At 42.6% G+C, this 15,498-nt stretch overlaps 2 protein-coding genes across 2 annotated transcripts in view; both read left to right on the top strand.

Annotated features, from left to right (window-relative positions):
- LOC117534498 (E3 ubiquitin-protein ligase TRIM21-like) overlaps positions 1-5,227 on the top strand; it is a 44,032-nt gene extending 38,805 nt beyond the window's left edge. Inside the window, exon 2 of the mRNA XM_034198705.1 lies at positions 3,313-5,227. Within this exon, the coding sequence (XP_034054596.1) occupies positions 3,319-4,962 (1,644 nt within the window). The 5' untranslated portion in view covers positions 3,313-3,318 and the 3' untranslated portion in view covers positions 4,963-5,227. The remainder of the gene's footprint in view (positions 1-3,312) is intronic.
- The window catches only part of LOC117534496 (zinc finger protein RFP-like), a 47,469-nt gene that overhangs the window by 3,025 nt on the left and 28,946 nt on the right, over positions 1-15,498 (top strand). The gene's annotated exons all lie outside the window — the stretch shown is intronic.

Here is a 15,498-nt window from a genome sequence, read left to right as displayed (position 1 = left end):
TGTGGCTTGATATTGAGTAAGAACATGTTTTTATGAACCACACAGCTTCAGGTCTTCCTCGACCCGACCGGAGAAAAAGACGTGCTGCAGGCAATAGAAATACATTGCTTTTAAAATCGTGCTGTGCAACACGAAAAAAAGGGGCAAATCGTGTTGGGGAACACGAATCAATAGATTAAAAATCGTGTTGGTGAACACGAAATGCCGTGAGACTGGGTTGTATGGACGGTTAGCAAACATGTTTAGCTCAGCATCAGCTATGTAATGTTAACTTAGCTTGCTACTAGCTTTGTAACTGAATATTTGAAAAGATGAGTGAATGTTTGCTTGTCACACTTGTTTGCGTTGAGTGGCGTTGACATCCAACTCTTGACATGACATAAAAAAGGTCGGTAACGTTAATCATTACGTTCCGCTGCCACCATCTACTGGCTAACGTTAAACGTAGAAAAATACATAGTTACATACATACATACATCTGTCGGTTTATAGGCAGGTTATAGGTTTATTGTTGACCACGTAACGTTAATGTTACAGGTTTATCAGGTTACCATTACACTGGGTTTGAGTGAGAGGATAGAGGAATATGTTTATTTATAGTAGACTTAAAAGATGTCATTAGAGACCCAGTGTAATTAAACAATACGGTTGCAGAGGTCACATTTTAAAAATGTTGTCCACTAGCCAAATGGCTAGCCTAGTGAATGTTGAAATTTTACCAGCCACTCAATAGATTGCCATTGTTATTTTTGGCTGGTGCGTGCAACATACAGTACCAGCCACTTGCATGATTTACCAGCATTTGGCTGGTAAATGGTGTTAATGGTAGATATCTCTTTTGGAACAGGTCATGTTTTAATATCACCAGTTCAGTATATTTCAGATAATATTGCAGCAATAGTTTTTTAGTTGCAAATTGCACAGAACAAATGTTTACTTTTAAGTACTTTTAACACAGTTTCCCTGCGGGGGATTAATAAAGTATTTGTGATACTGATTTCTGATTCTGAAGTGTTTTGCTTATAAGTTGTTTGCATTTAGCTAAAGTGTGATGTTTGTCCTCATATTGCATTGCAATAGCCTGTTTAAAGTGATCATATAACAAACAACTAATCAGTACTGATACTGTATGCTAATAGATATAGGAGTGATACTAATACAGTAAATGCTTTGAATTTCTTAGATATAGCTGTGCAGTATTCTTAACAGACTGGATAGCAGCAGACAATAGAAGGCTTATTACAACCAGAAGAGACATGAGACTTTTATTTTTTAGAGACTTGAGACTTGACTTGGACTCGTGACCAAAGACTTGAGACTTGATCAAGTCTCACCCCACAAAGACTTGAGACTTGACTTGGACTCGTGACCAAAGACTTGAGACTTGACTTGGACTTGCAAAAAAAGACTTGTGAACATCTCTGCTACAGACACATCACTTACTAAACATTTAGTCAAAGTTGGATTCATATTAAGAATATTAATCAATATAAATGTGTCAGTTAAGATAAAAACCTCAATATGTACATTAGCAACAGCAACAAAGATAATGTTAACTCTGTGTAAGTAAGGTTAGAGAGCATACAGCATAAGCTAGCATTAGCTTGTGCTAATTTTCATATTTCCTGTATTTTAAAACATCTTTATACAGTAATTGTGTTTATTAAACAAAGTAGAATCTGAATATTAGATATGTTCTGGTCTGTCCAAAGCAAGGGATCTGGTGTTATGTTACAAGCTTTTGGAATTGCTTATAAAAAGGCATGATGATTACATATTCAAACTTATATAATTGTAACACACTGTGGTAAGTAGCCTTGAGCTTTGCCGCACTGTTTCTGTAGTAACTGCTGTCTGCCTTTTGAAGCTGATAACGTTGAATGTTTTTTTAACAACTAGCATTAACTTCAGTGATGCTCAGCAGGAGGTTTCACTCCTCTGTTCAACAATGGCAAAATCCCCCAAAATGATTGGAGCTTACACATTGTGTTTCTTAAGAGTTTAAAACGAATGCTGCTATGATTTTCCAGATTTCATTTATGATATTAATGGAGAGCTTGAATTTGAATTCTCATAGACAAAAACCTAAATATTGTTGGTTGTCATTGGTCTATATATGTCATTTATAATGCTGGCATCACACTGTCCCAAAATTGACACCAGATGGACACACGAATATGGAATTGTGAATTTAGCACGAAGATGGCCCCGAACTTGGTCAACAGCCAAGCAACAGCCGAAGCAAGTACGATGCCTACAGAAGGCCACACGATGGCATCCGAACCACACACAAAGGCAACATTCAAATTACATTTAAGACATACAACTGCAACGAAAGTAACAAAAACAATTATGTTAAAGTACTATGGGACTTCACATTTTGGAAACTTGAGATTGTATATAATGGTCACTGATATTTTCAGACTTTGTTCTTTGCTTTCTCCGTCTTTATATGTAGAAGATATTAAGTTTTCTCCGTCATGTTGTTTCCATAGCAACAACAACTTCCTGTCAACAGTGTAAACTCGCCTTCAAAATAAAAGCATCTAAATAAAACAGGACGTTAAACTAAATTACATTCAAGACATACAACTGTAACGAAAGTAACAACACAAATGTAATATCCTTTTCAGTTTCACACAACACAAATTGGGTTATTTACATAATATGTTTACATGATTTTGTTGTGCAATAAAACAACCAGAGAAGCGATCTGCAAGGAAACACACCGTGGTCCCATCTCAATGTCATCGTACTATAATACGATGGCTACACGACGGCATTGCGAGGGCTTCACATAGTCGTGTTGCCTTCATAAGACAATCGGGCAGCTTCTTGTTTCCTTTGTATTGTCTTCGTGAGGCGAAAAATGCCCGATGGCACCGATGATCACACAAAGTAAAGACGAAGATGACACGATTTGACAAGCGACCCTCATGAGTGCATTAAGAAGGGCAAAATGGACACACGAATTCAACACGAAAATGAACCTTCGCAAGGTCTTTCGGCAATTTTTTGGCATACCAAAGATTTTGCCACCGCTCACGAAGTTGCTGCCAGAGCCTGAGAAACGGTCATACGATGGCTTAAGATGCCCTCACGAATGGCCCGATGTTGTTACGATCAGAGCCGAATTTGAAACATTTCCTTTATTGTGTGTCCATCTGGTGTCAATTTCGGGACAGTGTGACGCGGGCTTAACATAAAACATTGGGGTAGTTTTACATTTTCGGGTTCATGGTAGGACTCTATGAACTGGCAAATAGAGAATATGTAATTGCAGTTGTGTTTTTTTCAAACTTGTGTCCCCAGAGAGACATGTCTGCTGCCAGCTGTCTGCTGATTGAAGATCAGTTTCTGTGCTCCATCTGTCTGGATGTGTTCACTGATCCAGTCACCATACCATGTGGACACAACTTCTGTAAAGCCTGCATCTCTGAACACTGGGATGTTGATGTCCAGTGTCAGTGGCCCAACTGTAAAGAGGTGTTCAACATAAAGCCTGAGCTGCGGGTGAACACGTTCATCTCTGAGATGGCTGCTCAGTTCAGACAGTCAGCTCAACAGAAAGCCAGCAGCAGCAGCTCAGAGCAACAAGTTGTCAAACCAGGAGAAGTTCCCTGTGACGCCTGCACTGGAACCAGACTGAAGGCCCTGAAGTCCTGCATGGTGTGTCTGGCCTCCTACTGCGAGACTCACCTGGAGCCTCATCTGACAATGTCAGGTCTGAAAAGACATCAGCTGATCGACCCTGAAGAGAACCTGGAAGGCAGGATGTGTGTAAAGCACGATAAACAGCTGGAGCTGTTCTGTAAGACCGACCAGGTGTGTGTCTGCATGCTCTGCACTGTTTTAGACCACAAGACACATGATGTTGTTCCTCTGAAAGAAGGATATGAAGGAAAGAAGGCTGAGCTGGGGAAGACAGAGGCTGAAATTCAGCAGATGATCCAGAAGAGACGACTGAAGATTCAGGAGATGAGTCGCTCAGTGGAGCTCAGTAAGGAAGGAGCAGACAGAGAGATAGCAGATGGTGTTCAGGTCTTCACCGCTCTGAAGGAGTCTGTTGAGAGAAGCCAGGCCGAGCTCATCGACACCATCAAAGAGAAGCAGAGAGAGACAGAGGAACAGGCTGAAGGCTTCATCAAAGAGCTGGAACAGGAGATCTCTGAGCTGAAGAAGAGAAGCTCTGAGGTGGAGCAGCTCTCACGCTCTGAAGACCAGCTCCACCTCCTCCAAAGCTTCACGTCCCGGAACGCTGCTCCACCCACCAAGAACTGGACAGAAGTCAGGGTCCGTCCACCTTCATATGAGGGGACTGTGGTGAGAGCTGTGACTCAGCTGGAGGAGACGCTCAGTAAACAGATGAAGAAGCTGCTCGTTGAGGTGGAGCTGAAGAGGGTCCAGCAGTATGAGAAGGAGGTGACTCTTGATTCTGATACAGCACATCCCAACCTCATTCTGTCTCATGATGGAAAACAAGTTAAATTTGGTGATGTGCAGAAGAATCTCCCAAACAATCCAGAGAGATTTGATACGTGTGCTCGTGTTTTAGCAAAGCAGAGTTTCTCTTCAGGAACATTTTATTACGAGGTTCAGGTTAAAGGGAAGACTATGTGGGTTCTAGGAGTGGTCAGAGAGTCGATCAACAGGAAGGGAAAAATTACAGCGTCTCCTCAGGATGGTTACTGGATAATATGGCTGATTAAAAATGAGTACTCAGCTTTTGCTGGTCCTTCAGTCTGTCTCTCTCTGAAGTCTCAGCCTGAGAAGGTGGGGGTGTTTGTGGATTATGAGGAGGGTGTGGTCTCCTTTTATGATGTTGATGCTGCAGCTCTGATCTACTCCTTCACTGGCTGCTGCTTCAAAGAGAAACTCTACCCTCATTTTGGTCCCGGTAATGATGATGGTGGTAAAAACTATGCCCCTCTGATCATCTCTCCTGTCAATCACACTGAGTAGAACAACCATTTGATTTTCTTCAGAAAGAGTCACTCTCACTCATTTCAAACCTTTATTTATCCAGGTGTATCCCATTGAGATCATTGATCTCTTTTTCAAGGGAGACCTGCTCAAGTAGGTTCCACATGAAACATAAAAACAAACAGAACAACAAAAAGGACATCTTACAGAATCATTACAGGGATTTACAATTTACAATAACTATCCACATGAGCAGATACCAACAGCTTCCGATTGAGTAGCATCCAACCGAGCTTTAAAAACATTTAGTGGCACCAGATTGCTCATTTTCCATTTCAATTGCAGACTATTCCAAGACAGAGGAGCTGCGCATCTAAAAGCTATCTTCCCTAAGACAGTCCTAGCAGTTGGCACATTTAATAAAACCACAGCATGCGATCTCAGGCAGTAGCCACTTACAATTTTCCGTGAGATCAGGGAGCAGATGTAGGATGGAAGTTTCCCTAACATGGCTTTATATATAAAAATGTACCAGTGACTGAGCCTCCATACAGTTAGTGAAGGTAAACCAGCCCTTGCATACAGGGTACAGTGATGGGTTAATGCTTTACAGTTTGTCACAAATCTCAGTGCGCTGTGATACGCAGCATCTAACTTGACCAGGCAATGGGCAGGTGCATTCATATAGATCAGATCCCCATAGTCCAGCACAGGTAAAAAGGTCACAGTGACTAGCCTTTTCCTGGCCTCAAGCGAGAAACAGGACTTACACTAAATGTAATAAATGTATTCAACTCAGGAAGAACATTGTACACATTGTTAATGGTTCAGAATCTGATCACATATGGTTCACCTTGATGAGACCCATGACAACAGATAAAATACTGATGAGTATGTTCTAATGTACTCTAGTTTATTCTACGGATTGCACTCCCTGCCGTCATGACTTGAAGTGATCAGAAAACGATATACTCAAAAAAAACGTTTGCCACTTCTTTATATGCAGTGGCGGTTCTAGACCAATTTGACTGGGGGGGCCACTGGGGGTCCAGTTATTTTCTGAGGGGGGCACAATAAATGCAGGACGAAAAAGAGAACTAGACAGTATGAAGTAATTGCGCATAAGATAACAATGCAATACAGTTATTGGTATTTGTTTCAGTACACTTATTTATTTCAGATAGATCTTATAGTTATTACTGTTAGCTTCAGCTTAAGTTATAGTGCAATGTTTGCACTAACACCATATTTATATAAAAATAAAGGCAATGAACAGTTACATCTCTACTTTACATAAGGGTGTCTGCACAATCTCACATTACAGCAACAAAATCCTGCGGTATTTGGCAAACCGAGTACCAGAAAATATACATTTAAAAATAAATAAAAAAAATAAACTTTCATTGTTAGGGGGGCCACAGGGGGGTCAGAGGTCAGTGTTAGGGGGCACTGCCCCCCCCCCCTGGCCCCCTCCTAGAACCTCCCCTGTTTATATGTCAGGGGGACAAGAAAAGTGTTTATTGTCTCAGAATTGGGTGTTCAAAAAGTGTTTCATACTTGCACACATTACTAGTGGAAGTAATGCACTCCTTTTTCATTACTAAAATACTGTATATACTTTTTTTTTAAATATCATTTTAAAATGGAAAAAATGATGGGTGTGTCCGGTGTGTTTTAAAGGGGTAGATTCAGGATTCATGCTTTAATTATAGTATATTGGTACAAAATGTATTGACAGTTACTTGGAAAATCTAAACTATGTGATCATTAAAGGTGGGGTAGGTAATTTTGGAGAAACCAGCTCGAGTGCGCTAGAATTTGAAAATACACAGCCGGAAAAAATCTGCCACTTCCTTACAGAGCCCCTCCTCCAACACACATGACCATTGAGGGCACAAGATAAGTGTGCACAGATCTCGAGCCGGTTTCTCAAACTTACCTACCCCACCTTTAAACATTAGGCTGCAGTGGTTTAACAAACCGGGGAAATTAAAATGTTACATCTCAGCTGTCTGTTGTGTTATGTTAATTGTATTGCGTCCACCTCTCTGCACACTGCTTGTAAAGTTTGAACAAAGCCTCAATGGATTAAAAAAAAAGGAACAAAGAATGTTGTTTTTTGTGTTTTTTTTTTTTTAAATGTACTAACTGAACTACAGTTTTCACTAGTTCTCAATTTAGGGAATGTATCTTTAAAAAAGTGTACTTAACTATTTCCATTTCTACTTAACTACATTTGTCTGACAGCCTTGGTTCTTCTGAAGCTTTATAAACTATTTAAAACCCTCTTGGATCAGCTGATCATAGATATTAAGATTGCTGTATATGTTTGTTAGAAATAAGGCCATCAACTGGTTAGCTTAGCTTAGCTTAGCATAAAGACTGGAAACAGAGGAAGACAAAGCCAGCCTGTCCAAAGGTAAGAAAATCCACCAATCAGCAGCTCTGAATCCAGTTTGTTTAATCCATACCAAATCAGAGGAGTAAAAACATCAATAAGACGTTTACGTTCCCTTTTGGTCTAGGGGATCCAAAGAGAAGCAACACCACCAGATTGGATTTGGTATAAGTTACAAGTGGTTTTATTGTAACTATAGTTGAACAAAATAATAGACACCTACTGTCAGGATTCTCATGTTATGTCACGTTTGTAGTTTTGTATGTCTGGTTATGGGTATTTTCCTCCTTGTATATTGTCTGGTCCTTCTTCCTGTGTTTTTTCCCCTGTCGTTAGTTTCCCTGGTGTGTCTAGTTGTCTGATTGTGTTCACCTGTGGCCCTTGTGTTTCTCCTCCCCTGCCCGGCTGTTTCTCGTCTCGTGATTACCCCTCCCTGTATTTAGTCTTGTCTCTTCCTGTGTTCAGTGTTGGTTCGTCTTTTGTTTGTGACTGTGTTCACCGGTGAGTGTTCTGTTTTGTCCAAGTTATTTTTATTTATCCTTGAAATAAAGGCATTTTCAGCGTTATCTGCATTTGGGTCCTGCTTCCTTCACTCAACCGTAACAGTACGAACCAACCAAATATGGGCCCAGTAGATCCTTTTGAGCAGGAATTATTGGATTTTTCCTTTTTTTTTACTAACTGCTCTGATCGATGGAGGGGAGCGTCCGGGGTTCAGCAGCGAGAGGCAGCTCTGGCAGAGGCGCGCCAGATGGCTATGGAGAAGCCAGGCTTGGTGAAATTCTTACCTGGCTGGATTTTGGATTTCCTCTCTGTGTGTTATCCCCTGCCTACTAGCCCCAGCCATGCTGGCTCCCTGCCTCCCAATTCCCATTATGACACCACACGCATCGGTGTGATCCGTCTGGAGTAGTGTTAATTTCGTCAGCTATTTTTTAATTTAGTTTTAGTCTTAGTCCTGTGTTAAATTTTCTTTTAAGTTTTAGTCATATTTAGTCACCTTCATCCTGTTTTTATTTAGACAAGTTTTAGTCGACTAAAAGTCTGAGCATTTTAGTCTTATTTTAGTCAAAGAAAACGGTTGAGTCTTTTTTAGTCATCAGATTATATAGAACATTTCAGTCAAACTAGTCTAGCCAAAACCAATAATTTGTCATTTTAGTCAAACGTATTTCACAATAAGATTATATCTTGTCCTTATTTGATGAAAAACACAGGTTGATTAGAAAGCAGCTTTGCAGAGAGTATTATGGTCAGGTTTGTGGTGTTTTACTCTGTTATGGCCACATTGCTTCCCTTCTGATAAAACAATGCATTCGCTTTTTTTTCTCCGCCTCATTGTAGCGAAAATGGGCCCAAATATCACATTGTTTCTTTCTCCCAAGCAGTGGTGGCTTTAGACTTTTTCGTTGTCAGTAATTTTGACGGACAGGATCGTAACATTTCCGTCATAATCCATTATTATCCATCGAGTGCACAATTTATGAATCACTCGCGCTGACGGGGGGGTATTCGGTAAACGCGAGTGCGACCACTGCTCCCAAGCCCTGTTGTTGCCATTTTATTTTCTGTTAAATAAGGTTAGTTAGACCATGAGTTAGACCCGAGTCTTCCTGACAGTTCATATTGTGCCGCTGCCCGGTGTAATTCAAATCTACCGCCGCGCGCAGCACAGACACACAGCTGCTGCCCAGCCGCTGCACCGGAAATGGAACTGCTGGGAGAAAAACTGACTATCAGAGATGTAACGTTATCTTTGGTAATATTTCGTCTCTTCATTTTTCGTCAACGAAAGTAAAGAGAGATTTTGGCATAGTTTTTATTTAGTAAACTACATTTTTGTCTCGTCACTTTTCGTCAACGATATTGCATGATGATTTCGTTACAGTTATTGTTTACTGCCGTCGGTACCGTCTCGTCATCATCTCGTTTTCATCTTGGAAAAAAAGGTCGTTGACGAACATATTTCATCAACGAAATTAACACTAGTCTGGAGTCAACCCTTGCTTCTGCCCCAGTTCCTGCTCCTGTCCAAGAGCCGTTCTCTGGAACTCGTCTGGCTTTTGGAGGTCCATGGAGCCTCCAAAAGGCTCCTAAGAGAATGAGTTGCAGGTCCAGGCTAGCAGCCCTAGCCACAGAAGCCATGCTTTGGGCTCCAGTACAGGCCCCAGCAGCCATGGTTCCAGCCCCAGTTCTGGCCCCAGCAGCCATGGTTCCGGCCCCAGCAGCCATGGTTCCAGCCCCAGTTCTGGCCCCAGCAGCCATGGTTCCGGCCCCAGTTCTGGCCCCACCAGCCCTGGTTCCAGCCCCAGTTCTGGCCCCAGCAGCCATGGTTCCGGCCCCAGCAGCCATGGTTCCAGCCTCAGTCCTGGCTCCAGCAGCCATGGTTTCGACTCCAGCCCCACGTCTCCGGCCGACGCCAGCTCCCCGTGTCCTGTCGGCATACCGGCCGACGCCAGCCCCCCGTGTTCTGTTGGCGAACCAATCTACTCAAGACTCCTCCCAAGTTCCTTCTCAAGTCTCCTCTCAAGTTCCTTCTCAAGTCTCCTCTCAAGTTCCTTCTCAAGTCTCCTCTCAAGTTCCTTCTCAAGTCCCCTCTCAAGTTCCTTCTCAAGCCACATCTCCAGCTCCCTCTCGAGTCCCCTCAAGTTCCTTCTCAAGTCCCCTCTCAAGCCACATCTCCAGCTCCCTCTCGAGTCCCCTCTCAAGTTCCCTCTCGAGTCTCCTTTCAAGTCACCTCTCGAGTCTCCTTTCAAGTCACCTCTCGAGTCTCCTCAAGTTCCCCCTCGAGTCACCTCTCGAGTTCCCTCTCAAGTCTCCTCTCGAGTTACCTCTCAAGCCTCCTTTCAAGTTATCTCTCGAGTCCACTCTCAAGTCACCTCTCGAGTTCCCTCTCAAGTGTCCTCTCGAGTCCCCTCTCAAGTCACCCCTCCAGCTCCCTCTGGAGTCACCTCTCGAGTTCCATCTCAAGTCCCTCCTCTAGTCACTTCCGTAGTCCCATCTCCAGTCACTTCTCTAGTCACTTCTCTGGTCCCTTCCAGAGTCCCTTCTCTAGTCCCTTCTCAAGTCCCTCCTCTAGTCACTTCCCTAGCCCCACCTTTAGTCACTTCTCTAGTCCCACCTTTAGTCACTTCTCAAGTCCCTACTCTAGTCCCATCTCGAGTTCCCTCTAGAGTCCCCTCTCCTAGTCTCTCGTCTAGTTCCCCTTTTGAGTCTCCTCTCTAGTTCCCCCTTGGTTCCCCTCTCGAGTCTCCTCTCAAGTCCCATCTCGAGTCACGTCTCAAGTCCCTACCCAATGTCCTGGTCTGTTGGAAGTTCCGCTGGGGGTCCTGCCAACTCCATGTCCTGTCCCGTTGGAGACCCCGCCGACTACTCCTCTGTCGGGGGTCCTGCCAACTCTATGTCATGTGCCGTTGGAGGTCCCGCCGACTACTCTCCTGCCGGGGGTCCTGCCAACCCTATGTCCTGTGCCGTTGGAGGTTCCGCTGGGGGGTCCTGCCAACCCTATGTCCTGTCCCGTTGGGGGTCCTGTCGACTACTCTTCTGCCGTGGGTCCTGCCAACCCTATGTCCTGTGCCGTTGGAGGTTCCGCTGGGGGTCCTGCCAGCTCCATGTCTTGTCCCGTTGGGGGTCCCGCCGATTACTCTTCTGCCGGGGGTCCTGCCAGCTCCATGTCCAGTCCTGTTGGAGGTCCCGCCGACAACTATTCTGCCGGGGATTCTGCCAACCCTATGTCCTATCCCGTTGGGGGTCCCGCCGACTACTCTCCTGCCGAGGGTCCTGCCAATCCTATGTCCTGTTCCTCTGGGGGTCCCACCGACAACTATTCTGCCGGAGGTCCTGCCAACCCCTTGTCCTGTTCCGTTGGAGGCCCCGCCATCACCTGTCTCGCCGATGGTCCTGCCAACTCCTGGTCCTCTTCCGTGGGGGATCCTGCCGAAGCCTGTCCCACCGGCTCCGGTTCCTGTTCGGCCGACACCGGGTCCTGCCCGGCCTCCGGAGCTGTCTGGTTTCGCCCTCGAGCCCGGCCCCCCTGAGAGCCGCGGTCTTCGCCCTCGAGCCCGGCCCCCTGAGTGCCGCGGTCTTCGTCCTCGGGCCCGGCCCCCTTACTCTTCCTGCCGCGGTCCTCGCCCTCGGGCCCGGCCCCCTGACTCTTCCTGCCGCTGCCTTCGCCCTCATGCTCGGCCCCCTGAGTTCGCCCGCTGTGGCCTTCGCCCCTCCATGGTCTCTGCCTTGCCCCCGGGCCGTCCGCCCGAGTTCCCCACCTTGGACTCTGCCTTGCTCCCGGGCCGTCCGCCCGAGTTCCCCACCTTGGACTCTGCCTTGCCCCCGGGCCGTCCGCCCGAGACCCAACCCTTGGACTCTGCCTTGCCCCCGGGCCGTCCGCCCGAGACCCAACCCTTGGACTCTGCCTTGCCCCCGGGCCGCCCGCCCGAGTCCCCCTTCTCGGCTTCTGCCTTGCCCCCGGGCCGTCCACCCGAGATCCCTTCCGGGTCCACCCACCCTGGTCTGTCTCACAACACAGAGCCTCTAGAATGATGTCCTTCCCCGGCCTTTGTACTCCTCCCCCGGAGGATGTGCTGGAAGCGGGCGGGGATTGGATGACGTCAATCCAATCACCTCTTCGGATGTTGCGAGGGTGGGACGGCCAATGGCATCAGAGGAACTGCACAGCTCATTTACATACACACACACACACACACACACACACACAAACAGAGTTAACAGCACCAGGAAAGCAGCGGCTGTAACAAAGACGTTTAACAGGGTCGGGCTATTTCTTGAACGGGACCAAAACAAGTTGCCAAATTGTTTATACATTTCAGTTTTTGTACAGAGATATATTAAGTACACTTAAATGTGTATTTTGTAATTTTTTTGAAAAAGCCTGGCTAACTATTTCTCCCCTTTTCCTAATATATATATGCTAATCTAAGTGTCTGATGGCTGCAGCCTGTGTCAGTGTGAGCGGTCTGACTGGTTGGACTGCTTCTAATGATTATGATCTCATTCTTCACCTTGAACACACTCCAGCACTGCCTGTACAGGTGAGACTAACTCACTGCAAACGTCCTGTCTGACTGGGAGATAAATAAAGGGTTTTTTAAATAACAAAATTGCATTAAATATGCTTGTAAAGTCTATTTTATTAATGCCCTGTTTATAAGATGGAGCTTATCATTTGAAATGAAATGTCATTATTTTTAAAGAGGTGGATGGTGAATAATGTTTTACAACAACAGCGTCTCGCCTCAATGGTGACGTACCTTCACCTGTTAGCGACACAGTAATTAAGTTAAAAAAATAGTAACTAATTCATATGACCACTTTTTGTATTAGATTCTAATTTAATCTGGCATTATTTAATGATAACATAGTAAGGAATCAAAATATCCTAACCTTTCAAAACTGTCAACCAATGGTGACGTACCTTCACCTGTTAGCGACACAATGCTTGAATAGCACGTTCTCTAATAGGGAGTTGGCTCAAGGACTAAGAGGTTAAAATAAGGGCAGTGTCTGCAAGATTCAAGACAACCTGTCTGCACTGAGTAAACTAAAATATGCTATGAGGCAGTGAACAAATGTGCAATCTCATAGTACGTCCCAACACATAGATATCTGTCTAAGAATACCTCAGTTGTACTGTGTGAATGAGGTCAAAGGCCAGGTTATATTTCAATGTGTGTTCATTGAATTATAGTGGAAGTAGTGTTTCATATGAAGGGCCGTACAGGCCGTAATTCATACTGGTCCTCTTTCACACATACATTCTCCTTTTACATACGTTCATACATTTTCATTTTCATACACATATATTTCAACGCACACATATATACATTTAGCTCTCATATTCATATATTTTAACGCTCATATTTATATATATATATATTTATACATTTTGCTCTTATGTACATTCATTCAATGTTTACATTTAATATTATAAACATGCACGTATGCATGTCTGAAGACAATATGCAAGAGAAGAATGTATGCATGTGTGAGAGAAAGTATAGTTGAAACGGAAACATTATCGTGCTTTGATTGGCTCAGAAGGTCGAGCAGGGCGGGCTCATGTTCAGAATTTCAGATTCAAATCAACATGATGGAGGGAGATGAATCTGTGTATCTTCGGACCATTTGTTTTTATTTATTAAAAAAGTAAACGGAAGAGCGTCTGCGAGGCATTTTTGCTTTTTGTTTTTCATAAATATATAGAACCATTTCTTCAAATGATATATATTTTACATTTTAAATAAAAATAATTTAAATAATAAACAAAATGAAACATTCAAATAATAATAAGTTATTTTTAATTCCTGAGGTCCAATTCTAACGCATGTTTAAAGTCATCTCAAATAATGAGAGTGTTTATGAATGTACTGTTTGTGTTTCATCATCTCCTCTGACTCTCTACTGACACCAACAGGCTGAACGTGGTACTGCGTAGAGCAACAATTAAAAACAGGAGACTGTCAGTGTTTTGATTTTACTTTAAAAAAAAATGTACATTACAATTTAAGAAGAGCAATCATTTCATTTAAAAAACGTACACCTATGTATACAACGACACCAGTTTATAAAACCATTGTATCTGAAAGACAGCAGCCGACAGAAAGGTTCACAACGTTCACGTAAACGAGACGAAAGCAGAACCCGAGAAACCACAAAATAAACCGGGGAAGAATTTAATCAAAGTTTAGACAATCAAACCTTTTTTTTTTTATTAAAGGAATTCCATTTGGCAAAGAAAGAGCTTAACTGGACCAATAAAAATACCTATTGAAACTGAGTATTTATTAGAAAACAAACTGATAAATAATGTTACTAAGTCTGAGTTTTGAGCCCAACTTAGAAACAAATATTGGTGTTCAGTAATTATACTTGTAATTATTTTAAAGAGGAAATCCCTACTTATTCTGCAGTTTGTTTTTCTGTCAAATGTGCAACTTTTTCATTGAAATAAAGGGAATTTAACGTCAAATAAAATGATTAAACGCTGGATTAAAAGCTTTCAGACTGAAAATACAAATACAGAGATGATTTAAACATAGCTGAATTAGCTGGGTAACAGACACTTAATCAAGCTGCAAAAAATATAATTTAAGAAGCCTTACTAGTGTTAGAGTAAAAATAAACATGGGCTGCATGTTGATGGGTATAAGAATGTTGTCAAAATAAACTAGGAAATTGAGCTTTGTACAAAGTCAAAAAAGAAAAGCTGAACTACGACATTGTGTTTTAACTTGTTTAGCTTTAGCCAATTAGCTCGGACTGGAGAAGCTAAAGTTAATCAGATCAGAAAAAACCTTGAATATTTATAGATATGTTAATATTAATATGTTTTAGCTTCTTTTGAACATCCTAGCTATAGTAAAATATAACTTGACTGTGATTTAAAAAAGGTTTTAGGTCAGTTCCAGTTGTTTAGCTTTAGCCGATTAGCTAGTGTTAAAGAGGCTAAAGCTAACAATCCCCTTATTGTTTACATTACAACATACATTTATTTAAGCCTCTTAATTTATCTCTCAGCTAAAGTAAAATATATATTAACTGTGATAAAAAAGAAAAGCGGCCCAGGTCAACATTTCAATCGGTTAGCTTGTCGATTAGCATCAAGCTAGGAGATGAAGTTCAAAGAAATGGACAGAAATGTTATATTTAAAAAAAATAAAAGCCCCCCTGCGGTCGATGTTGTGGTTTCATTAAGTCTTTCAGCACATTCATATAGAAACAAACAGTGTCCGCCACCACATTAAAAACCCAACATACTATAATACAAACTGGCTGTAAGGCTTAGTACAACACAGAGTTACATAACGTTATAAATCCCTGAAGATATGATGTAAAGTGGTTCAAACACGGAGAGTAAAAACATTTCTCATTAATACCAGAACATGTAATATGTTCATATTTCAGCACTAACACATTGTGAAGATGTTCAAGTATAATATTCATCATGTAGTGTAAAGACACTAAAGGAAATAAGTCCGATTTTAGGGTTTTAAACGGCTCATTAGAAGAAAAAGGTGATTTTCATAACTCAAAGCGGGTCAAAATGTTATTTTTTGTACCAAGTACTGAACTGTAACGACCAAATAACAAGAAATATTTAAAGCCAACTTTTATGGATTATATATAAACCATTTAAAGTGCAAACATTTCAGAAATAATGC

The sequence above is a fragment of the Gymnodraco acuticeps genome, unplaced genomic scaffold (genome assembly GCF_902827175.1).
Source record: "Gymnodraco acuticeps unplaced genomic scaffold, fGymAcu1.1, whole genome shotgun sequence".
Classification (NCBI taxonomy): domain Eukaryota; kingdom Metazoa; phylum Chordata; class Actinopteri; order Perciformes; family Bathydraconidae; genus Gymnodraco; species Gymnodraco acuticeps.
This window is presented reverse-complemented; position numbering and strand designations above follow the sequence as displayed.